At 42.9% G+C, this 25,022-nt stretch overlaps 1 protein-coding gene across 3 annotated transcripts in view; it reads left to right on the top strand.

The window, feature by feature from the left end:
* The first annotated feature begins 8,300 nt into the window (after positions 1 to 8,300).
* Positions 8,301 to 25,022, top strand: part of AQP11 (aquaporin 11) — a 20,877-nt gene continuing 4,155 nt past the window's right edge. Inside the window, exons 1-3 of one of the 3 annotated variants that reach the window (XR_009762922.1) lie at positions 8,308 to 10,114; positions 19,835 to 19,951; positions 20,748 to 21,331. Coding sequence is in view for 2 of the 3 variants with exons in the window: in XM_061629009.1 (XP_061484993.1) it covers positions 9,526 to 10,114; positions 19,835 to 19,951; positions 20,748 to 20,809 (768 nt within the window). In the remaining variant the exon portion in view is untranslated. Of the gene's footprint in view, positions 10,115 to 19,834; positions 19,952 to 20,747; positions 23,129 to 25,022 lie in introns of those variants that run through there. The other 2 variants (XM_061629009.1, XM_061629008.1) reach the window with 2 other exon arrangements.

Genomic DNA, 25,022 nt, shown 5'->3' with positions numbered 1-25,022 from the left:
AATCATGGTACAAATCCCTTACGTTCAAAGGATGGTAGCAAACCTCTTAAGGGTAAAGAGTCTATTGCACTGTGTTGGAAAGAGCATTACCACGACCTCCTTAATTGTAGCTCTATCGTGGCTGATGAGGTCTTCTCACAAATTCCTCAACAACAAACCAGACACAAGCTTGCAGTATCCCCAAATCTGGATGAAGTCAGTAAAGCCATCAAATAAATGAAGAATAACGAAGCAAGTGGACCTGATGGGATTCCTGCTGAAGTCTTTAAAGAAGGCTTCATAAGCTCATTGAAAAGATCTGGATGAGGGAGGAGATCCCGGAAGACCTTAGGGATGCCATAATTATCACTCTTTTAAAGAAAGGTGATAGAACAGATTATGGGAACTACTGAGGTATCTTTCTTCTTGCTACTGCAGGTAAAATCCTTTTAATGATCCTCACAAATCACCTCCTACCTATCTCAGAAGACATCCTCCCCGAATTCCAAAATGGTTTCCGCCCTTCCAGGGGGACAGTGTACATGATCTTCACTGCACGGTAGCTTCAAGAAAAATGCCGGGAGCAAAACCAACCTCTATGTATGGCATTTATGGATCTGACTAAGGCCTTTGATACTGTAAATCAAATCGCTCTCTGGACCATCCTTCTGAAAATTGGATACCCTGATAAATTTGTGAATATTTTGCAACTCCTCCATGACAGCATGACGGCGACAATTTTGGATAACAATGGTTCTCAAAGTGATCCATTCAGAGTGGGATCAGGTGTAAAACAGGGATGCGTCATTGCTCCAACCTTATTTGCCATTTTCATTGCCATGATTCTACACCTTGTTGAGGGGAAACTTCCTACTGGTGTGGAAATCACATATTGAACAGATGGAAAGCTTTTTAATCTCAGTAGGCTGAAGGCAAAAAGTAAGGTAACTACAACCTCTGTCGTAGAACTTGAATATGCCAATGATAATGTAGTCTCTGCACATTCAGAGGAAGATCTTCAAATTATCCTAAATGTCTTCGCAGAAGCATATGGAAAGCTTGGCCTCTCGCTTAATATAAAAAAACCCAAAGTGCTTCATCAGCAGGTGCAAACTAGTCCCTCTGTAGCACCATCAATCCAGCTTAATGGTGCGACGCTGGAGAATGTTGATCACTTTTCTTATCTTGGCAGCCATCCCTCTGTAAAAGCTGACATCGATGCTGAAATTCAACATTGTCTGAGCTCTGCAAGTGCCGCATTCTCCCGAATGAAGCGTAGAGTGTTCGAGGATCGGGATATTCGCAGAGAGACCAAAATGCTTATTTAAAAAGCCATTGTACTACCGACCTTACTGTATGCCTGTGAAACATGGACCATCTATAAACGCCACTCCCAACTTCTTGAAAAATTCCAGCAATGCTGCCTCCAAAAAATTCTGCAAATTACTTGGGAAGATAGGCAGACTAATGTTAGCGTATTGGAAGAAGCAAAGACCACCAGTGTTGAAACAATGATCCTCCAACATCAACTTCACTTGACCAGCCATGTTGTTCAAATACCTGATCACCATCTTCCAAAGCAGCTACTCTATTCCCAACTTAAGGATGGAAAACAGAATATCGGTGGACAGCAAAAGAGGTTTAAAGATGTTCTTAAAAATAACCTAAAAAAATGTAACATGAGCATCGAGAACTAGGAAGTCTTGGCCCATGAGCATCCCAAAGGGAGGTTGGCTATTATCAAAGGTTCTATGGACTTTGAAGAAGCACGAATACAGAGCAAAAGGGACAAACGAGCCAAGCAGAAGGCACATCAAACAAATCCTCATGGCACCCATCTTCCATCTGGAAACCTATGTCCTCACGGAACTCCCTGACAACGTTGAGGAACACTGGATTAAACTGAAGACTTCCATTATTGCAGCATGTGAACAAACTATTGAATACCAAACTAAGAAACATCAGGATTGGTTTGATGAGAATTATAGTGAGATTGAACATATCATTGACAAGAAAAGGAAGGTCTTCCAGATATGGCAGAAAGACATTAACTGTGTTGCTAAGAAAAAAATCTATGCCAGTGCAAAGGTTGAGGTCCAAAGAAGAACTAGAGAACTTAAGAACGCCTGGTGGACAAAAAAAGTTCAAGAAATCCAGCATTTTGCAGATGCCCATGATATACGGGGCTTTTTTAATGCCACAAAGGCCATCTATGGACCAACAAATCATGGTACAAATCCCTTACGTTCAAAGGATGGTAGCAAACCTCTTAAGGGTAAAGAGTCTATTGCACTGTATTGGAAAGAGCATTACCACGACCTCCTTAATTGTAACTCTATCGTGGCTGATGAGGTCTTCTCACAAATTCCTCAACAACAAACCAGACACAAGCTTGCAGTATCAAACAAATCCTCATGGCAGCCATCTTCCATCTGGAAACCTATGTCCTCACTGTGGGAGGCTGTGTGGATCTAGGATTGGCTTCCACAGTCACTTACAGACCCACTGTTAAAGACTTTATTTTGGAAGACAATCTTACTTGGTCACGAGTGATCACCATTTATTGACTTACTCCTAGGTAAGTGGGGTTAGGATTGCAGCCTAAATGTTTGGTATCCCCAAAGGCAACAACAGAGCCCAAATAGAGATAGTGGCTTTCCAGGGGAAGTTAGCAATAATGATGGAAAGATCTGTCAATTTCAGTTTCCTCAGTTTCTCATTTTCCCAATTTTAAATTAAATTCTCCCCATTTCTGCAGCAATTTGCATTTTAAAAAAATCCTCATGAAAATTCTCCAGCATTTTAGTGCGAATGTCTCCTAATAAACACATTTTTGTAGGCAGTTTTGACAAAGGTATACATTTTTTGCAAGCCATTTCTCTTAATCTAATGCTTTTTTGCATGTTATTTTTACTCATATATTCATTTTTATGCACACTTTCCCCTATTATATGCATTTTTGTAAATATTGTTTAGTTGGCGAACTGCATCACAAAATTCTAATAAATACAAATTTCTGAAGATGGCTGTATTTCAGTTCTCATATTGATTCAGAAAGTGCAGATTTGATAAATTCTGCTTGATATGCGAACTGAATCAAAATTCTCACCCACCCCTAGTTACCAAACAAGAGAGGCTTTCTTCCTGCTAAATAGCCCTACGCATCACCACAAAAGACGATAAAAGGGAACACAGATCTGCATAAAACTTGCATGTGATCTTTTATACATATAGATGCAATTTTAAAAATAATTATTATAATTTAAAAGGAAATACATCTCACCATAGTGGGGAAAGTTGAGACCAATGCGCCTCCTCAGCCTGTTAATGGGCAAGTTTGATGCTTCAACTCTTCCTTCTTAGGGTTCTTTACTTGGACTGGGCAGGTCTTCAAACAAGAGGACTGTTCCCCACAAAGTACTTTGGCCAACCTATAAAAGGGGGCAGTAGTAGTGGATGCAACAAGCCAGAGCGTTGTTCATATGAAGGGCAAAGTGGCTGACTTCAGAAAAACCCCATAGCATGATGACTTCTAGATTGGCAGCTTCTTTACTGGTGTTGCTCCTGTGGTTTTTATAGTCACCTGTAGAAAGTTAAGCAGGCAAAGTTTCTCCATCACTTGGCTGGTGCCAGGAAAAATATTCTTTTGCTAAGGATACCTCTCCAGAACTGTCAGTATTTTGCAGGAGGGATTCAGATGCATACCAAAACTGTAGGTTTGTGCAATTAAAGTAGATTAAATTATTCAGTCACTCCAGCCACTAGTGCAACAAATCCACATTCTAAAGCAAAACCAAACTTTTTGTGGTTTGGAAAATGGTGGGAAAAACAAAAAGTGTGGGATGAATGAATGACTAACAGGAAGACCTGCAAGCAAATCAGAATGAATGCAGGATGAATGCTCATTGTCATAAAACCACCCTGCAAATAAATCAGAACAAATGCACAATAAAGACGACATTGTCTAATCACCATGAAAGATTTGTGTAAGCAAATCAGGATGAATGCTGAATAAACAGGTGGTCTGAAGGAGCACTAAATTTTCACTCCGCTGTGCTTTTAGCAAGCTGGACCGCAGGGAGCCATTCAGCCGTGCTAGCTTTCTCCAGCAGGGAGATTCTGTGATAGTCACCTGTTGAATTTCTGCTCAGCCCACTGCTATCAAGGTTACAAGAGCCTTGCAGAAAATCATTGAGCTAATGCATTTGAGTAACTTTGAGGTGCTGAGGGGTTTGTTAATTCCCTCCCCTCCTGACAGCATCATTGTGCCTTTAATAACTGGTGTGGCAGGCAGAAATTAAGCAGGTGAAGTTTGTTCTACTTTATCTCCATGCCACAAAAATAAAAAAGCTTCACCTGCTAAATTGCTACTTATTAGGCAACTATTAAAAAGCACAGTAGTAGTGGTGAGAATCACTGGCAATTTTAGATGTGGTGAAAAAGGCTCTGATACACAGAAATAATTTATGATGTTACCGCCCTCCCCATCTTCTTTTCCAATGGTAAAGTCTCTATTTTAAAATCCGTGGACGCTTCCATGAGAACTCTTAAGCGGGGGTAGGGCAATAACGTCGACGTCTTCTCCTCCCGGCCCCCCTCCCCGCTTTCTATCGAAAAGGGCTTCGACGACGGTTCTCACGGTGGGCCTTCCACCACGTGACTGACTTCAACGGTTTCAGGTGGCGCGTGCGTCCGCGAGGAAAAAGAATCAGAAAGAAACCGCCCCCTTTCAGAACCTGGGGCGCGAGGACACCGCTCGCCTGCGCGTGCGCGTCCTTGACTTTTCCCTCTCCCCCTCCTCTTGACGCGTGCCATGCTATTGACAGTTGTCAAAAGCCTTTGGCGCCTGTTTTGTAACTTGGAGGGGGGGGATTGAAGGAACAGCTTTAAGGAGGGGCAGCAGCAGTCACTTCGACCCTAAAAGGGTGTTTGTTGTTGCTTCCCCTCACAAGGCAGACATAGCTATTGGCTTCTGACAAAAGGGGATGTTTTAGGCACCCCAAATAGCATGGGGTGCTTTTGACCTCTCTCTAACAAAAAGAGGGTTTTTTTACTGACAAGTAGAAAAAAGAACAGTAACCCACTTACCCATCAAGAAGGGAGTGCTAAACTGCCTCAAGAAAGGATCCATTAAGCAAAAGGGTGGCTGTTTCACAGAATAATGTGCTGAGCCTTTCTGAAAATAAAAACAGACTTTGGCCCAGTCACAAAAAGAGAGAAGGTGGCCAGATCTCCCTGAGAGGAAGGATACTTAGCTTTCCTAGTGGATGTTCTGGTCACATCCCAAAAGAAAGTCTTGATGACCTGACCAAAAGTTGGGTTGGTTGCATCCTGGAGAGGAAGCAGAACAGAGAAGCCTTGCTTCCTCCACAGAAAGTATCCTGACCCTGTGTCAGGATGGGAATAAAAGGTGTGATCCATTTATTACAATAGGGTGTAGTTTCCCGGACAAGAGAGCAAGCATAGATTATGGGGAAATAGGGGGTGTTTTGTTCTTTTGTCCTTGGGGTTCCTGACAACGAGAAGTCTGGGGTTCACAGGGAAAGGGTTGGATGCACACCCTCAAGTGCTCAAGAGTGGCTATTAGATTTCTTAATAGTAGGCAGTGTTTTGATTCCTGGAGAGACACAGATGTCGAGCAGAGGGGTGATTTGACTCAACCCATGTGGAGAGGGAGAGTTTTAAGATTAGTCTTATAATAAGCAGGACTAATTTGACTACATGAGACGGAAAGGATAATAGTTTGGCTGCAAGAGTAGCCAAGCATCTAAAGGGGACTTTAGTGAAAATACGGTACTTTCTGGAAACGGCGTTTCATCATGGACAGAGCCTCCACCATACTGTTATTCATGATAGAAGGTTGCACCATGCTGCTGTCAACTGAGACCAGGATAATAACCCGCAAGTTTGTGAGCCAGCTGGAGTTGCGGCTCTTCCTGCTGGAGATGTTGGCCACTTTCCAGCTGTGCGCTTGCTTCAGTATGCTGCACCCTCTAGCTGAGGTGGAGCCCAAGCCCCAGGTCTATCTCGGCCACATTTATTCTATAACCACTCTGCATTTCCTCTTGACCGTAGGCGAGAACATTAGCAATCCTGCCTGCACCCTGCTATATATCTTGCGGAAGGGCATCTCATTGAAGCTAGGCGGGCTGAAGATTGTGGCCCAAATCATTGGGGCCTTTTTAGCCAGACTTTACCAAAACCTTCTCTGGTTTGTAGGGTTCCACAGTTTGTTCCCTGATCCCCACGACTGCAGCAATCCTCTCCAGACAGATTTTTTTAAGGCCGTTTGCACAGAACTTATAACCTCCATTGCATTCCAGTTCACCATGCTGAAGTCACAATTGCAAGAGATCCGTGTCAGAGCTCATGTGCTTTCCCTCGCCATCACCTCGTTAGTGTATGCAGGTCTGTTGTCTTTTCTCTGTCTTGTCTGATATATATGAACCATATACTTACCAACTAATGTGATGACCACCAAAAGATGGGAATATGTTTGAAATGTTAGAAATTTGAACATAAAAAGATGGCCTGTGGCTGAAATAAGTGGGCAAGTGCTATCCCTAATCCTCTTCTTTCCCTTGTTCCCTGCTTTCCCAAGTCCCACACTGTCACTTCTGTTGTGTGTTTGTGGTTCACCTCACATTATCAAGGGGTTGAACCAACTTCCCTATGGGGAAAGGATACAAACTTTTGCGACTTTTTGGTTTAGAAAGCCGAGTAGGCGGAGACATGATAGAGGTGTATAAAATTATGCATGGTGTGGAGAAAGTGGACAGAGAGGCATTTTTCTCCCTCTCTCATAATACTAAAACCTGGGGTCATCCAATGAAACTGAATCCCATTTTAAAGCTATTTAAGTTGGGTGGCCATCACTATATCTTACAGTAGCAAATTCCGTAGTTTAACTATGCCCTGTATGGCAAAGTACTTTGTTTTGTCTGTCCTGAATCTTTTAACATTCAGCTTTATTGGATGGTCCTGAGTTCTACTGTGAGAGAAGCCTGTCTATCCACTTTTTCCACACTATGCATACTTTTATACATCTCTTATCATGCTCTCTTTAGTCTCTTTTCCCCCTTTAAACTAAAAAGATCCCAACGTTGTACTCTTTCTTCATAGGGGAGTTGTTCCAGCACCCTGATAATTTTGGTTGCACTTTTCTGCATCTTTTTCTCTCTGTGCTCTCTGTTTCCATAGCAGTTTGCACATGTCTCTGGGAAAGTGTCATAGACAGTACTAACTGCCAGAAACGAGTAATGGATTACTTAGATATAAGGATGTGAAAACACAGACACTCTGAAGAGTGGCTTGTATTTTTTAACAAACAAATTTTTGAATGTTGAAAAGACTGACATACTGTAATTTTTGTCAACACTGTATCAACATACTGTAATTGTTGACCTGCAACTTTGCCAGCAAGAGTTACTCAATACTTATCTGGGAGTATGCTCTGTTGAACTCAATGGGACCAAGCCCGGTGCCAGCAGTCAGCCAGTTCAGGTGCTGCCCAAGTGCTCCAGGGGGTTCTTGAAGGATCTCTCACCAGCCTGACCTGGTCATGCTGCCATTCACCACCCTGCCAGGTCTTTCCTTTTCAGTGGCAGTGCTGCTTTTGAATGAGACCAAGCTTAGTTCCCATCTATAGTGGCCATCTATCATTTTAAGTGACCCAAAAGATCATCCCCTGGCCCCAGGTCAGATGGCTGGTTGTCACCACTGATGGGAGCCAAGCTTAGCTCCCATTCACATGTGCCACTGCCTGTCCACCGCTGAAGCATGTCCAGGGGCCTAGTGGAGGGTGACAGAGAAAACATGTGGGCACCATGTGGCTGTGCCCTGCCCTGGTGGGAGGAAGTGGGAGTTCACCCTCAGCACTGTCAGTCTAGAGCCAGCTTGCATCTCTTATATTTTATCTCATGTAACACCTGAATAAAAGGGAAGATAATAAAAGTGGGAAAATGCAGTGTTTTGCTTTTTCAGAAAAAGGGACACCCTCTATGATTTATAGGGCTGTGCTGTTCTGGAGTAAGCGGGAGCGGTCGATGAAAATAAGAGAAGAATTTTTAAGGGACTTTGCTTGGGACACGTGGCATACAAGCCAGATCCACGGCGGCGCAATTCTAATGTTTCTAAAATGACCGCTGCAAGATTCTCTCTTGGTTTTGCTACAACCCTCCAACTAACAGTTTTTCTTTTAACTAATGTTTCTAATCTGCCTTGCCGTCGTCTGTATGGCCGCCTACCCAAGTTGGCTTATCCGGGTTCAGGCCCGTGGAGAAGGTGTTCACCCCAAAGGAATCACAGGCCAGGTCCCCGCCTGCTTAACGGCCGAGTCTGGAGGATTCCGCGGCGCGACGTCGCTGCACCGGGAACGCTGCGACTGCTGTCGGGGCCCTGGGCACCTGTTGCTCCTCCTCCTCCTCCAGGAGCAGGGTCCACCTCCTCACCCAGCTTAGTCCCCGCGATCCTGCAGGAGCCCTGAGTCTCACGCACGCCTGGCCTGGCTTGGCCCGGCCCACCCCGCCTGGAGGCGTCGTCGGTCAGCCTTCGGAGTCTCTTGAGAGATCCGCTCTGCAGAGTCACAGCCGGCTCGCGGCGGCGGCGGCAGCAGCTGCCCCTGCAAGGCTGGAAGCTGCCGATTCGCTCGGCTGTTAGTGGCTGCGGCGCGACGTCGGCGGTGCGCCCCCTCTCGCGACGGCGACGGCGACCCGAGGAAGCTCGTGGGCGGATTGCGAAAGGCAGCCCTCTAGCAGCGAGCAAGGCGGCAGGAGAGTTGGTTAACGCCAAGCAGAGTGCCTGCAGCCCTGTGAGTCCCACAGCAGGCGCAGGGCAACGGAGAAGCGGAAGCGGCATGATGCCAATTTGTCCATTGGACCAGCTGGTTGCGGAAGACGAGCAGAAGAGGGATGAAGTGGGGGGAAATTGAGTGGGGAACTGAGATCCTCAGAAGCAGAGTGGGATTCAGCATCGGTTATCAGCACAGGAGGATATTGTTAACGCTCAGTCCCTCTTCATTTAGGACTTCAGCAAGGAGGACACGGAGGCTGAGCCAAACTCTCTAGAGCCGTTACCCCCCCCCCGCCAAAATTTCCCCTGACGTCACAGTGCCATTGTGACCTGGCGTCTAGAGAGAGTGGGAAAACTAAGGGACGTGAGACCAGTTGTGGTGGTGGTAGAACTGAATTGCCAGCAGGACTAGTCAGCCTGACAATCAATGGAGAAACCTTGGCAGGCCTAGGGGAAAGTTTATCCTCCCTCCCAGGAGATGGGGATTGTGGCGACTGGCAAGATGGAGCAGTGATCTCTACTGACATGTTATGGATTAAACTGGGCAAATGCAAGGGAATAGAGATCCCCTGACAGGGCTGAGGAGGGAGAAGGACCTGTCAAGTCCTTAGAGAACCTTGTCAGGAGCAAGAGGGAGCTGAAGTGAGGTGAGCTGAGTAGGACAGAAAGCTGTGATTCTCCCTGGGGAGGTGGAACAGAGCAGGAAGAAGTGACACTTCATTGATTTCTGCTGCAGGAATCTCAAATCTTTTTGTCATGGATATCTGTGAAGCCTGCATCTCACTGCTTGTAATGGCAGGTACAATGATAGTCACAGCTGGCTGCAGGCGACTGGCCAGTCAATCTAATAAGCCCAGTATCCACTGCTTCCTCCTGGAGTTAACTGGCACGTTCCAGATCTGTGCATGTACCCACGAGATTTGCCTGCTGGCTGATTTTCCACCCAAACCTCATGTGGCACTTGCCCTCACATACGTTTTCACTGCTCTTCACTGCTTGACTTTGCCTGGAAGCATCAACAACCCCTCTAGCAGCTTTCAACTCCTCTGCAAGGGTAGGGTCACAGTCAAGACTTGGTTGCTACAGACATCAGCTCAGTTTACTGGAGCAGTACTGGCTCATCTTTACATCAAATTAATCTGGATGTTGGGGATAATACCAGTGCATTCAAGGGCACTGGCAGAGCACTGCAGTAGCCCAATCCAAACCACCATAGCAAATGCTTTCATCCTAGAACTGCTGTTCTCCTTTTTACTCCATCTGACCTTACTGCAGTTTGAATCAACGAATCCCAACATAAAAGTCCATGTAGTTGCTATGCTGATTACCATGATGGTATATGAAGGTTTGTGATCCTTTTTCCTCCTTTGTTATTGTCTCAGGCTGTAAACAGACTTTGACTGATAAGTGTGCTGTTAAACAGTGTAAAGCCAATTGTATATCTACATTGGACTTTAATGTAGGTAATAATACACAGTGGAGAAGAGAGCCTGGCTGGGAGTCCAGAGTCTGTGAGTTCAAATCCCCGCTTGTGTCTCCTGGGTGTCAAGTGCCAGCTAAAGATCACCCCACACTGAGTTGCTCATTAGTTACGTGCCCTGCCACCTGTGCAGCCATGGGCAAGCTGCAGAGTCCCAAAAAGCCCAGTTGCCCCCAGCTGGCAGTTGCGGACAAGGAAGGGGCTGGCTTGTGCAGCTGTATCAAGCTGAGCAGGGCCTAGCCAGCTGGGGAGGACTAGCCTCAGAGGGAGGCAATGGTAAACCCCCTCTGAATACCGCTTACCATGAAAACCATATTCATAGCATCACCATAAGTGGGGATCAACTTGAAGGCAGTCCCCCCCCCCATTATACACTTCCAGCAGAGGCCCCAGACCCTTAGGCTCATCTAAAGTAGTTCTGCATCTCTGTGATAATTTTGTCCAGTGCTTTTTAAACTTTTTCTCCCTTCAAGGAATGCTTTCTGAATTGAACCATCTGTCAGTCAACCACAGAATTTCTGCACACTGCAGAGATTCAGAATGCTATTCTTAGGATACACTGTTGGTCTATATAGGGCACTGGTCAATCCTGTTGGGCTTCATGGTTGCTAAGTTTGAACTGACCTTGAGACTTAGAGCACACATAGCTCTGTCCTAAACACTGTATGACAAGCTTTCAGGGCAGTTTGTCTGCCATTACTGATGTTCTCAATGAGGAAGGAACACACTGAAGAGAATCTAGGGTTGCCAAGAATATGCTTCAAAAATTACTTTACACTTGAAGGGCTATTTGGCTACTAAATGGGCAGTCGTATGCTGAGAGGCCACCTGTTCACTCTTAGTAGACACCAGACTTGGGCAGCGTACTTATCCGTGCACTTGCATATTGCATTGATACGAGGACACAGATTTCTGGCCCCAGGAAGAGAGCTGAGGTCCAGCACTCCTAAGAAACCGGTACATTTTGCTGTTTCTCCTTGCCCCCACCCCATTGTTTTCTTCCATAGAGGAGGCAGCATATTTTCTTTGCTTGTTTTAGAATTTTTCTTTGGTTTCTGTTCATGGCTGGTGACCGCTGCCCCAAGAGGGGAGGGAGGAAGAGGGCTTTGGGCTGACACTTTTGTATCAAAGTTATTATTTATTTAATTTATTTATTAACGTTTATATACCACTTGATTGTAGAAAACTTCTAAGTGGTTTACAAAAGATATTAATATTATCAATAAAACAGTTGAAAACAAGTAATTAGAAACATTTTAAATTAAAAACAGCAACAGGGGAAAAAATTAAAACACATCAGCATCTATGCATCTGAAGAGAAGGTATCCTTTCTGCCCCAGAGGGTGTTCTCTGGATTTTCTTATGAGCCACTGTAGTTATTCCTCCACGGAGGAAAGGCATTATGCATAAATATGAATTCATTCATTCATTCATTCATGAATAGATCTCGGAGCAAGAGTGCTGCAGGTATGAAAAGGGAGGACTCTGAATTCCTGTAGCTTCAAATATATGGGCTCTATCTGTGGCCCACAGCAGTCCAGCCTAGATGACAGGAATCGCAGCAGTAATAATGCATACATTTGCAAGAGTGCTGTTAAATATATTTGCATATGTGTAATGTTAATTCAGACATAGCCTAACTTTTCAGGACTGTTGTTGGTAGCCTCTGTGTTCTTTTAATATGCGGCAGGGATGGCCAATGTTGTTTCCTGCAGATGTTTTGGACGGTAACTCCCATAATTCCTGACGATTATCTTTGCTGGCTGGGGGTGTTGAGAGCTGTAGTCCACAACATCTGGAGGGCACTATGTTGGCTACCCTGATACAGGGTATATATGCAAGTTAAACTAATTATAGAGCCTTTTCAAAATTTACTGTATGACATGCTGGAATGACATTTCATTCCAGTTGGATGAAAAACTTGTACTATTTTTAAACATATTTTTAGTTTTTATTGTATGATTGTAAATCAAGTCTTGTGAAAGGTGATTCATAAATAGTAATAATATTTCATTTAAAAATCTGTCACTGTAAACATACTATGAAATAATAATTTTACTTCAGCTGTGGAAATTCAAATACTACAGTAGCAAAATCATAGGTCAGTCCAGTTTGCTTTTCACTAAGGACTTTCAACTTTTGGCAAAAAAGGTTTAATTGTGAAACATATACTTTGCCAATATGCAAGAGGAGAGAGATTTGTTTCTGCTTGGTCAGCAGGAGTCCCTATCTAAACCATCTTTGTTAACACCTGCCAATACGAAAAGGGACATGAAATGGTGTTTTCACATCATATATGAGGCAGATGAGCAGCTGTTGCTGAGGTCAACCATGTATAGCATATTCAGCCCAGAAAGCCAGTTCATGTATTTTGAAGTCAGAAGCCCTTTCAGTCAACTAAGGCTCTATACCGCAGCAACTTGAACATTCATTTTAAAAGGCTCTCATCTCTACAAGAGTGATGTCTTGAATTCTCATAACAGCATGGGGATGGAATGCTGTATGGGTGAACCAAATTCACTGAGAAATTAAGCATAGGGTGTGCAAGAATATAAACATCCAGCTACCTGAACTGCCAACTACATGCAGGGAACATTTAATACATGTTCAGAAATCAGAGACTCAGTAACACAGCTGTTTATGCAGTCCCTATTCATAGAAGCTAAAATGATGAAACTGAGGTTATCATACTTTGGACACATCATGAGAAGACATGGTTCACTAGAAAAGACAATAACGCTGAGAAAAACAGAAGAGAGTAGAAAAAGAGGAAGGCCAAACGAGATGGATTGATTCCATAAAGGAAGCCACAGACCTGAACTTACAAGATCTGAACAGGGTGGTTCATGACAGATGCTATTGGAGGTCGCTGATTCATTAGGTCGCCATAAGTCATAATCAACTTGAAGGCACATAACAACAATTCTACTTTTGCTGCTTGGTATCGTTTGGTACCTGGAAGGAAGGAGGAAATGAAGTCGTTCCCGGAGAGCCAGGAGCTCATTGCACCGAGAGCACACCCACGACTTCTGTCCAACAGGCAGATAGTCATACATGCTGCAGGCGGTGCAAAACACTGGAAAGCCCCCACACCCCTGCTGGCTTCTTACCTGCATAGTTTTGTTTGAGGTTTATTATGTCAATGGGTTGGAGACTGCGGTTTAGTTGAGGTCAGGGAACAGACGGGCAGAGTGGGGGGCCCTGGCCTCCTCGCCCTGCTGCCGAACTCGCTCTGCTGCTTAACTCGCCTTGACGCTTTGTCCTGCTTGCGGGCTTCCCCCAGGCACCTGGTTGGCCACTGTGAGAACAGGATGCTGGACTAGATGGGCCACTGGCCTGATCCAGCAGGCTCTTCTTATGTTCTTATGTTCTTAACTATAGGCTTAAGAGAAGAATAGTTGTTCTATCTCAAGGTCCAAACTGCCTGAAGAAAATAAGCCCCTCTTCTTGAGAGTATATAGAGAAATTCCAGAAGTTAAGCTGTTCTTTGTAGCAAACAAACTGTTCAGTCAAGCACTTGAAATTATCCACACCTCATGAGGCTGAATGGTTAAACATAGTGAATTGCACCGATGGAAAGACTGACGCTGATGTTCCAGCACAACCCGAGGATTTGCTGAAGTCTAACCTCTGTTGCCTCAGTCTGGGCAAGGCAGGTGGTAGCACTCTATGATATATTTGAACAAAGATTTAAGCAATTTCTCCTTTGTGCCTGATGGTAGTGAAACAAAATGTATGAGTGCTATGAGATTAAATTAAAGAAATATCATGGGTTTTGTTTGTTTTAAAGTGTTTACATTCCCAAATTAATTCTGTTTTCAGCCTTACATCTTGCAAGAGTGAGTTCATAGTCTGGGCCACTAGACTAGTTTTTTCTCTCTGTTTACCATTTATGAATTAATTTTTTCATTAGTTTGGCAAAAGTGGTCAGTTCAACTAAGACAAGAAGAAACAATCTCATAATGGCCACGGCTAATATACATTTGTTAATCTCATCACTATTGACTTCTTGGGTCTCCCAGCATGTCATTAATCAGCTGTTTACATTTCATGCTCAATTTCTACTTTGAGAGTCTCATATGAGATATTTGAAAGCAGCAATTTGGACAAAAAGCAGGTTTTGCTGCAGCAGAAAAAAATCACTTAAATGGCTGCTTTTCAAACACGTATGGAAAGTTTATTTATTTATTAAATTTCTATCCCAGCTACCCCTCCTCCCAGAAGGAGCCCAGGGCAGCAAACAACCCCCCCTCCATCTGTAAAACATATTGAAAACGAAACATTTTTTTAAAAAACCTAAAACAAATATTTTAAAACATCTTGAAAACAATTCCAACACCGATGCAGACTGGGAAAAGGTCTCTATTTAAAAGGCTTGTTGAAAGAGGAAGGTCTTCAGTAGGCACCAAAATGACAACAGGGACGGACGGTGCCTAATATTTAAGGAGAGAGTATTCCAAAGCTGCAGTACTATAGCACAGCGATATGGAAGAGTTGGTGCCCTTCACAGAAAGTAAAGAATACCCACCACTATGAAAATCAGATTGATTTAACTGAATTAGAGCAGTTTTAAACTGGATGGTCTTAAAATGATACTTCTCCATAAATTTCCAGTGTCTACATTCTCACTTGGCAACTTGCATTTGCAGTTTGAAAGATTTTACCAATGTACTTCCTGTATGGTAGGCCTTTTACAGCACTTTAGTAATCCAGTAGTGGGGTAAGATAATTTCCATTCAAAACAGCTAATATATTTGACCAAGACTCCAAATTTATTTAAAATTACAAAATTTCATTAAGGATAGTTTATAGCACAGTGGTACAATTTGTATAATTAGAAAAAAAGTTACCTTATCCCAGGCCAAACCTTTAGTTTCTAATAGTACTCAAGTGACCGTAGCCCTTCCAGGTTTTAAGATCTTTCCCATAACCTGCTCCTAAACAAAACCTAAGCTTTCAATAAATTAACTCAGTAAACTACAAAAACAATTATGCAGGTAGGAAGCTAGCAGGGGTGTGGGGGATTTTTAGTGTTTTGCACTGTCTGTAACATGTATGACTGTCTGCCTGTTGGACAGTTGTGAGTGTACTTGCGTACAGTGAGCTCCTGGCTCTTCAAATGTTTGTTTCCTTGAGGCCAAGGTGGCTGACCTGGAGAAACAGAGAGGCAGAGAAATTTGTGGATAAGGCCTTCATGGACATTGTAGGTGTCCCACTCCCAGGATGATTCCTATCCTGCTATCATGGAGAATGAAGACCTCAGGGAAGGAAAGAGGGAAGGAAGAAGGAAATGATCCCTTGAAGGGTCCCATTCCTTGGAGGATAGGCAGATATCCTTGGGGTTGGAGGGATCTTGGTAGTGGGTGATTCAGTCATTAGGAACATAGTGGGGTGTGTGATGGGCTTGCAGACCTCAGGGTGAATTGCCTGCCTGGCGTGAAGGTTGCAGATGTCGCCTGTCATTTAGATAGTTGGAGAGAGCTGGAGAGGTATCAGTGGTCATGACGCATATTGGCACCAATGACATGGGAAAATGCAGTTGTGATGTCCTGGAAGCAAAATTTAAGTTGCTTGGTAGGATGCTGAAAGCCAGGACCTTCAAGGTAACTTTATCTGAAATGCTACAAGTTCCACATGCATGGCTAGCTAGAGAGACACAGCCTTGTAGTCTCAATGTGTGGATGAGATTATGGTGTTGAGAGGAGGGGTTTGGATTTGTTAGACACTGGGGAACATTTTGGGACAAGCCAGGCCTGTACAGAAGGGACAGACTCTACTTGAACCTTGATGGAACCAGATTGCTGGCACTTAAAATCAAAAAGGTGGCAGAGCAGCTTGAGGGGGGAAAACCAAGAGGAACTGAGGACAGTCCAGTTTGGAACAAATCTCCGCCCTGGGATAAAGACATAAAAATGATAAAAGGGGTAGGCTTAGAACTAGGCATTGTGAGTGCAGGGGCACGGGAAAGCAATCCAGAGAGGCCAAAGTACCACAGGCCAAACCAAAATTGCCAAAGACACTTTAAGAAACTGTATATAGGTGTTTAAAAGCTAATGCTAGAATCCTCCAAGCTAAGATGGGAGAAGTGGAATTCTTGGTCTTAAAGTACAGCATTGATATAGTAAGCATAACTGAACCTGGTCGAATGGAGAAAACCAGTGGGACATGGTTATCCCTAGATATAAACTATATCGGAAAGAGAGGGAAGGACGTGTTGGAGGTGGTGTCACTATATGTGAAAGAGGTTATGAAATCCAGCAATGCAGAAACCTCCAAAGAAGCAGACTCCTCCACAGAATCATTGTGGGTGGTGATACAGGGCCCCAAGAGTAATTTAGTACTGGGGACCATCTATCGTCCCCCTTGTCAAAATGCTGAGGGAGATCTTGAGATGAAAAATGAAATTGAGGAAGCATCCATAATAGGAAATGTTGTAATAATGAGTGACTTCAACTACCCTGACATAGACTGGCTATATATTTACATTATTATTATTTATTCAATTTGCATGCCGCTTTTCTGCATAAATGCACCCAAAGAGGCTCACAACACAAAAGAAAAAAATGCTATCAATATAACTTTACAACAGTCCGATGTCCATTCAAACACAATATAACAATCTAAACAAAGGATTCATTTTGATAATATTAAGTGTTATAACATTTAAAATACATTATGAAATAAGCTATCAGAACATATGAACCGGAATCATGACAAAGAAGCAAAATTTCTAGATACCCTAAATGACTGTGCCCTAGAACAAATTATGGAATCGATCTGAGGGGCAGCAACGCTGGACTTAATCTTAAGGGGCGCCCAGGACCTGGTGCAGGATGTAAGTGTTGTCAAATGGATTGGGAACAGTGACCATCGTGCTGCTAAATTAAACATACATGTAAATGGCCAATTACCAAGAAAATCCAACACAGTTACTTTTAACTCAAAAGAGGAAACTTCCCAAAAATGAGGGCATTGGTAGAAAGAAAGTTGAAAGGCAAAGTCAATAGGGTCATATCACTCCAAAATGCTTGGGGGTTATTTAAAAACACAGCATTAGAAGTTCAACTGGAGTGTATACCACAGATTAGGAAAGATACTACCAGGACCAAAAAGATGCCAGTATGGTGAACAAGCAGATTCAAAGAAGCTATTAGAGGCAAGAAGGCTCCCTTTAAAAAAATGGAAGTCTTGTCTGAATGAGAATAAAAAAGTACACGAACTCTGCAAAAGAAATGCAAGACGACAAATTGGGATGCTAAAAGAATTTGAGGGGCACATTGCTACAAACATAAAAACCAACAACACAAAATTATTTAAATACATTCCTGTGCCTGAACTAATTTTTGCAGGAAGGGAGTCTGAGAAACTGAGATGGACAGTAGCGACGAGAGATGAAGTTCTAGGCTTAATAGACAAAAGCTGACAAATTGCCTGGTCTGGATGGTATCCACCCGAGAGGTCTCAAAGAACACAAATGTGAGATTGCTGATCTTCTAACAAAAATATGCAACTTGTCCTGCGTGCCTGAGGACTGAAAAGTGGCCAATGTAAGAATAAGGGATGCGGGGATATCCAGGAAATTACTTTTTCATTTTCTCTTTCTGCCTCGTATTCCTTCAGGTTATTTCTTAATTCAGTGCTTTATACTCCTAGTCTCTTTTTGCCTTCCCTGTATTGGCTTATAGTGCCACATTACTTGTGTATTTCACCTATTTATTCCTATTCCTCCTGAAATACCATCCTTGGAAACAGCAATCGTCATAGAAATGTCTTTCACTAAAGTAGTTCACTGATGAAACATCAAACTCTTTCCATACTTCACCTTCTGCCTCAAAATCCAAAACACTAACCAGACCTTCTGTTATCTAGCTCACGAGCATAACATCCCTGTGTAGTGGATTAATTCCACTGGATTTAATTCCAGTGGATTAATTCTACTGTAGTCTGAAATAGTAGGTGGAGGGGTCAAGGTTCCTGACCAAAGCTTCTCATGCAAACAGACAGCAGAGCAGAACCACATTACCAGCACATGCAGATGAACTGTCCATAAAAGACCCAATGGCTTATTTAAGAATTGGCACCCTCAGGAAGTGCAACTGAGCAGTACAAATTATATTGAGATTTTAAAGAATTGAAACATAAAGATGAGATGCAAACTCTCCTTTAGATCCCGATAAACTCTCACTGCTCTATGCAGCACATGCATTTTCATGTGTCAAAGCATTAACTGAAAAGTGTCATCTCTGTCCAGACACTATGAGCTGTTTTTCCCCTGGCAGCCACCTTTGCTGAATCAAGCAAGATAAACTGCAATGAACAAGTCTTTCGTGCGCCATTATGTCAGGAACAAAGAAGGAAAAAGCACCAATAGTTAAAAAAGAAAAAGAAAAAAGGCGAGGCAAGCTCTGGTGCTATGAAGATGATTTGTTTATTTGCTCAATGCGTTTTGAAGATAAATGCTCCTTCTTCAGGAGCTGTGGACTCATTTAATCTCTTAAATCTGCCACTATCCTAAGCAGGGCTTTGAAACATATAAAGGTCCTTCACAAAAGCCCCACACAGTACTATTCTCAAGATGTGAAACTCTCATGGCAAAAGGATAGCAATTGCGGTCTACGTACTACAGAACTGACTCAAGAGCAGTTGAAAGCAAAAAAGGTGGCCAGTTTTTATATTACAAAAATAACTTTCTAGTTTCGTTACTGGTTTGAAATTTTCTTACTTGGTGCTTATATAAAAATGTTTCACATCCATTCTCCCAGTAACTCTTGCAACAAAATCCAGTTTATTATTTTGTCAAATTGCACGTGTATCAGCGTTGCAGGGTGAGGTGGTGGCTGAGGATAGACTATCTAGGACTCCTTGGCTGAGATTACGTTTCAACTAATGACTTTCTAGCTTCACTCTTTAACCACTCTGCTACACTAGATGTTGTCTGCTGAAGTAAACTTAAGTTTGGGCCTGAGTGACCAGATGTCAAATCCTGTATTCATTGGGAGGCCTTTGGAAGGCACTGCTTCTCAGGCTCAGTGTCCTATTTATAGTATAGGGAAAGCAACACCATAACTGATAGGGATAATTTAAGGGGTGAATGGGAGGATTTTTATAACACAAAAGTACCCTAATTTATTATAAACCTTCCCCATACAGAGTTTGTAAGTCACCAAAAGCAAACATTGCTTTTTCCAAAAGACTACTGTTAGCAATCCACCACCACCTTTGGAATTTCAGAGTTTCTGTTCCCTTTGGGAGATTGTTCAAAATCCTCACAATACCTTACATATACAAGAAACATTGTTCTGATTTTGAGGTACTGATTTGGTTTTGCAGCATCATTTAGTTCAGGCTACTAACTGGTGTGAAATAATTCTACCACCTCTGGAAGGTCCTACATTTAATTTGAAGGTATGTGGGTCTGAGACAGGCCACTCTCTGAAACTCTGGAGAGAGCACACTGTACTGGACTAGAATAAAGTTCATGTTTGGACAGGACTAGATCTTAAGTCATGATGAGTATTAGTACTATTAGCAGTGCCAGATGAACCTTTAGAGGGAGGAAATATTTTCATTTTTTTCTTCTTCCAGGAGGACATCTCACAGGAGCCATATTTAACCCAGCTCTGGCATTTTCTTTGCACATAAGTTGTTTCGCTGAAAATTTTTTGCATTACATATTGGTGTACTGGGTTGCACCCTGCATAGGTAAGTGTTTTTATTTCATTAGGACAATCTAGTACTCCTAACTATAACTAAGGATGTAGTGCAATAGCACTGATTAGAGGACAACTTTGGTTAAGTATAGCAGCTTCTTAGGATATTTTTTCTGTCTGTTGCCTGATGAAACATGTTCCCACCCTTGCTTCAGGGTACTCCAAAGCCCTATCAATAGCTTAATGTTAGAAAATAATTCTGTTAACAGCAAGTGTGACAGAAAAAAGGCTCCTCCATATTCCTCCCCACCCTCAGGACTCGTGACAGTAGTAGGTCATCTTTTAAATTGGGGCAAGGAGGAGGTTTGGCTTTAAGTAAATGATGAACAATTGAATCAGCTCCATTGTTCCCCAAACAATTGTGCATTGTGTATATGCAAGTAATGTTCAGTAAGCTGCAATGGTAGACTGTGGGGTTGTTATATCAGACTGTTGAAACATCACACAATTCCCTCTCATGGACAGAAATGCCAAAATAGATTTGCTTAATCTCCAGAATATGCAAGCTTCATGTAAAAAAATTGGACATAATCACTGCTACTTCAAGCACATGCTTCAAGCTGTTATGCAAGTGGTCCAAAATGCAGCAACGTTTTCCCTCCTAGAAAGACTATTATTGCCATGGCCACACAGGGATACACTCTGAGGTTCAAAAATGTATTTGTTACACAAAACAGAAAGGTTAATATCGTGATACCACTTCCAACACATGCTATTCCAGCTTGCCCCCTTCCCTTATGCAGTCTTCAGACACTACCTTAGAAGCATTTTTGTTTTCATCATTTCAGGATCCATGGTGGTGTTTGTAATATGGGATGAACTCTTGCCCCTGCTACACAGAGGCGTGTAAAATGTTAACGTGAGGAGACTTTCAAGAGACCACTAAATAAACGGATACAGCCACACTGTTCATGGACAGAAGAGACTGGACATTAGAATCACTTTGGCAACTCCAATGGTTATTTGGGGAGTATCATTATAGCATTTTACAGCACAATATTTGCTTGTGTCCTTCAAGATGACCTGTTGAAGCTGAGCCATGTATTTCATACTGGAAGAATTTGTTAACTTTAATGTTCCATTTTTGACCAGTCTTCCATGTCAAAATAGTTTTAAGAAAAATAGAGAACACTCCTGATAACTAGATGCCTTCTTCACTTCTACTTGTGTAATTTAGGCGAGCTTCTTTCACTGTAACTCACCTCGCCTGTTCTGGCACAGAACCTGCCTCAAGTCACTTACCTGCACCTTTTAGCATCCGTCCTCCATTTCAATAGATTGAAGCCTGCATCTACACCCACAGAAGTGCACTTTAAGGGAAGGAGAGGGAAACGGCATCTAAAACTTGACATGTTTTCATTGTTAACATGAGGTGAGTGTGAAAAAGGAGAGGCGGGCACAGGGGAAAATGGCTTAGTAAGACCCATCCCAGGTAGCTCTTGGTCTGTTACAGTGAAATTCCTCTATATGCTGGACAAATCATTTGAGCTTCTTTCCCGAGTTCCTCTGGCTACAATTTTAAGATATCCGACAGGAGGCAAGCAATGCTAACCCTAGACAACATTCACTGATACCTGTTTAGAAAAGCTATTTACTGCTCTGTATTTTTAAAGGATCTCATGTGTCACATTAACAGAGCAATCCATCTCACTAGAAGCTGGTGGGAGCGAAGCCAGACCTGGCAGAAGGGCTGCCACATACAGCTGTTGCTCAGAGGCCTCTTGGAGAACGCCAGGGTTCTGCTGGCAGGGTGCAGCAGAAGGAAACACAACGCATGGTTCTTTCCACTGCCCCTTTCCCATCCTGCTGGGGCGGGATGGAGCCGAGAAGGACTTGGATATAGTGTAAGTCCCCCCTCGGCCCCTCCCCAACATGCAAGGGCACCCCTTTTTTAGGCTTTCCACTGGCTTCCCTTATACCAGGTTGGGCTTCTCTGGAGGATCTCTGGCTGAGCTGGGATGAAGACGGCGGCGTAGCCTGGCTGAACCAGGACCCAGCCGGCTCAGCCCAGGGTCCACTATATCCACCTCCTGCCAGCCCAATGTAAACTGCAGTTGGATTGAGCCCTATTGTTCATATGACTCCAAATCAGCAGGCAAAGACCAAAAATACAGCAAGCAGGCCAAAGGCAAAAAGGTTACTTCTTTTGGTGACCTCTTTACATTTTCTTTTTAAAAGTGACATTATTTGTAAATTAACAAAGCACATATCTGAGGGTAGCTATACAACACAAATAATGTCCAGGCATTTATAACAGGTAATTGGTTTCACAAATGCAGCCAGGATTTTTGCTTCAGTAAAAGCCTTTCATGAGGTATTTGCATAAAATTCTGGAACAGAATTGATGGTAGCAAGTACTAGATTTTTTATTAGTACCACGTATCTGTGCCATATTTAATTAACATCAAAAGGCAACATTTTCTTTCAGCAGCCAACTTTTGCTGTGTGCTGGTAGTTTTGCCTACAACCATGATCCATATTTCCTCTCTTACCCACTGCAGCCTTTCCCCCATCCTCGTGTTCTGAAGTCAGTGCTAAAATTTAGAAAGAGAAATCTTGAAGGACTTATATGTCAAGTAACACTAAATTTATGACCTCAGCTCACAAAAACATGATTAAAACAGCAAGTAAATATTTAACCTGAAGTGGTCTGGATTGTCAGGTGAGATTTCTGAAGTCTTAAGATGCTTGGTGAGAGGAACTATGTTATTCCGCAGGTTCCATTTTTACAGTAAATAATGTTGTGAACTAAAGAACTGAACTTTGCTCTGATCTCTCCAATTCCAAGGCTTTGTGCTGGTGTAAACTTAAGCCCTAGGAAGAATGGCAAACTTCATGTTGACAACCATTTAGTATTTATCACTTCTTCCTGTACAACCTTAAACTTGCCTGTTCTTCAAGAACTTGTGAAACTGACACTGTTTAACAGCTGTGCTGTACAAAAATCCCATCAAGGTGCCTCTGGCAAAACAAACAAAAAATCTGAGTATCTTGAGTTCTAAACCCTAAACGTGTTGGCTCAGAACCTGTGACTCCGAATCTCATTCCAGTGAACTAATTAGAGTTACATAACAGGATTGTAGGAAGGCTGGGCACCACGGAAACATCGGCCAGAAAATAAACTGAGCCTCATTAAGTGGCCACTACAAAATGTTGAAATTTTAGAAAATGGGTGTATTTTCTTCATAATAAAAGAAAAACCTTTTGTTCTTCCCCTTGTATTTTTTTCCTAGCCGTCAAGCATCCCAGTATTCACTCATTTCCATAATTTAGAGCAAGCTTAGTATTCCTATTTTCATTGTTTCCAAATCAAAAGTGCACCTTCGTGAGGTGACACTGGTAACTATTGTTCAAGGAAATGCAGAGTTAAGAAACATTCTCTATACAACAACAGATAGCTCTGAAATTGGGGAGCTCATAGCCATTAAAATCAAGCAAAGCTTAACGGTTGAAAAAAACTTTTCTAGTTCTTGAAACCCAAATGCTACTCCGCACGCCTGCCTGTCGCTAAGTGTGAGGGAATTCATATTTGCATACAGACATACATGTGTGGAGCCCAGTGCGTGTTATCTGTACACACAATTCAAGATGTACAAATTATGCAGAGCTGTTTGCTTTTAAGGCCCCCAGGCATATATGAGCATCAGATGGGCGAAATGCAACATAAGAGCCTCACTAGACCAGGCCAAAGGTGCATCCGCTCCAGCATCCCGTTTCCCACAGTGGCCAATCAGATGTCTGCGGGAAGCCTGGAAGCAGGACCCGAGTGCAACAGCGCTCTTCCCACTTGATTCCCAGCAGCTGGCATTCAGAAGCATATGGAAATGGATCATAAGCCTTATCCTCTGGGAATATGTCTAATCCTCTTTTAAAGTAATCCAAGTTGGTGGCCATCACTACATCTTGTGGGAATGAATTCCATGACTTAGCTATGCACTGTGTGAAGTCCTTTTGTCCATTCTGAATCTTCCAACATTCAGCTTCACTGGATGGCCCTGAGTTACTGTGTTGACATCATCTTGGAGCAGTCCATTACAACCCCAAAATCTTGTTCCTGGTCAGTGTATATGTGAAATTAGGATTTGTCCCCCTAATGTGCATCACTTTACACTTGATTGCACTGATTGCAACTGAACAACTTGGTATCATCAGGAAACACAGCTACCTCACTGCTCACTCATAACTCCAGGTCATTTATGAACAAGTTAAAAAGCACAGGTTCCAATACTGATGCTTAGGGGACTCCATTTTCTATAAACCCATATTGGGAGAACTGTCCATTTATTCCTACTTTTCGCTTCCTGTTCTCTAACCAGTTACCAATCCATAACAGGATTTTATTCCATAACAAAGCTTACTTATTTGATTTGTTAGTCGCTTGCTACTCAAAGGTCTCCAAGCAACTTACAAGGTAATTAAAACCCAAACCAATATATCATACATAAAACAAAAATAAAATAAAATAACCATCCCAATGCAGCCACAGAAAGCTTTGGCAGCACACTAATCCTGGCTGCCAAAGGGGGGAAAAACCTCTCACTCACCCTCTATCAGATAAAAAATAAAAACACAAAACGTAAAACACACACACACAGCCCAAGGTGAGGTGTATTATTCTGAGAACTTGTCACCTCTCCCCATCCAGGAGTCCTGGCTTCAAAGCCAGTTGCCGCAAATCAGTAGGGGAGTGGGTCTTCCTCCAGGGATGGGCTGACAACTCTCTTCTCCTTTCAGAGAGGGCAGCAGCAAAATGTAGAGCAGTAGTGAGTGGCAAGAAGTTTGCTTTGCAGGTGTTCTGGCTACTGCACTTCTGCTGCTGCTCCTGGGGGTCTTTGGTGAAAGACTTTCAAAACACTAGATAAAAGTCAAAGTAGACACTGTCAACTGGATCACCTCTATCTATAATGGTTTTTGACACTCTCAAAGAACTCTAAAGGTTAGTGAGACAGGACTTACCTGTGTAGAAGCCATGCTGGTTCTGCTTCAGCAAGACTTGTTCTTCTATATGCTTGGTAATTCTATCTTTAACAATGCTTTCCAGCAATTTCCCTAGAACAGATGTT

The sequence above is a fragment of the Rhineura floridana genome, chromosome 5 (genome assembly GCF_030035675.1).
Source record: "Rhineura floridana isolate rRhiFlo1 chromosome 5, rRhiFlo1.hap2, whole genome shotgun sequence".
Lineage (NCBI taxonomy): Eukaryota > Metazoa > Chordata > Lepidosauria > Squamata > Rhineuridae > Rhineura > Rhineura floridana.
This window is presented reverse-complemented; position numbering and strand designations above follow the sequence as displayed.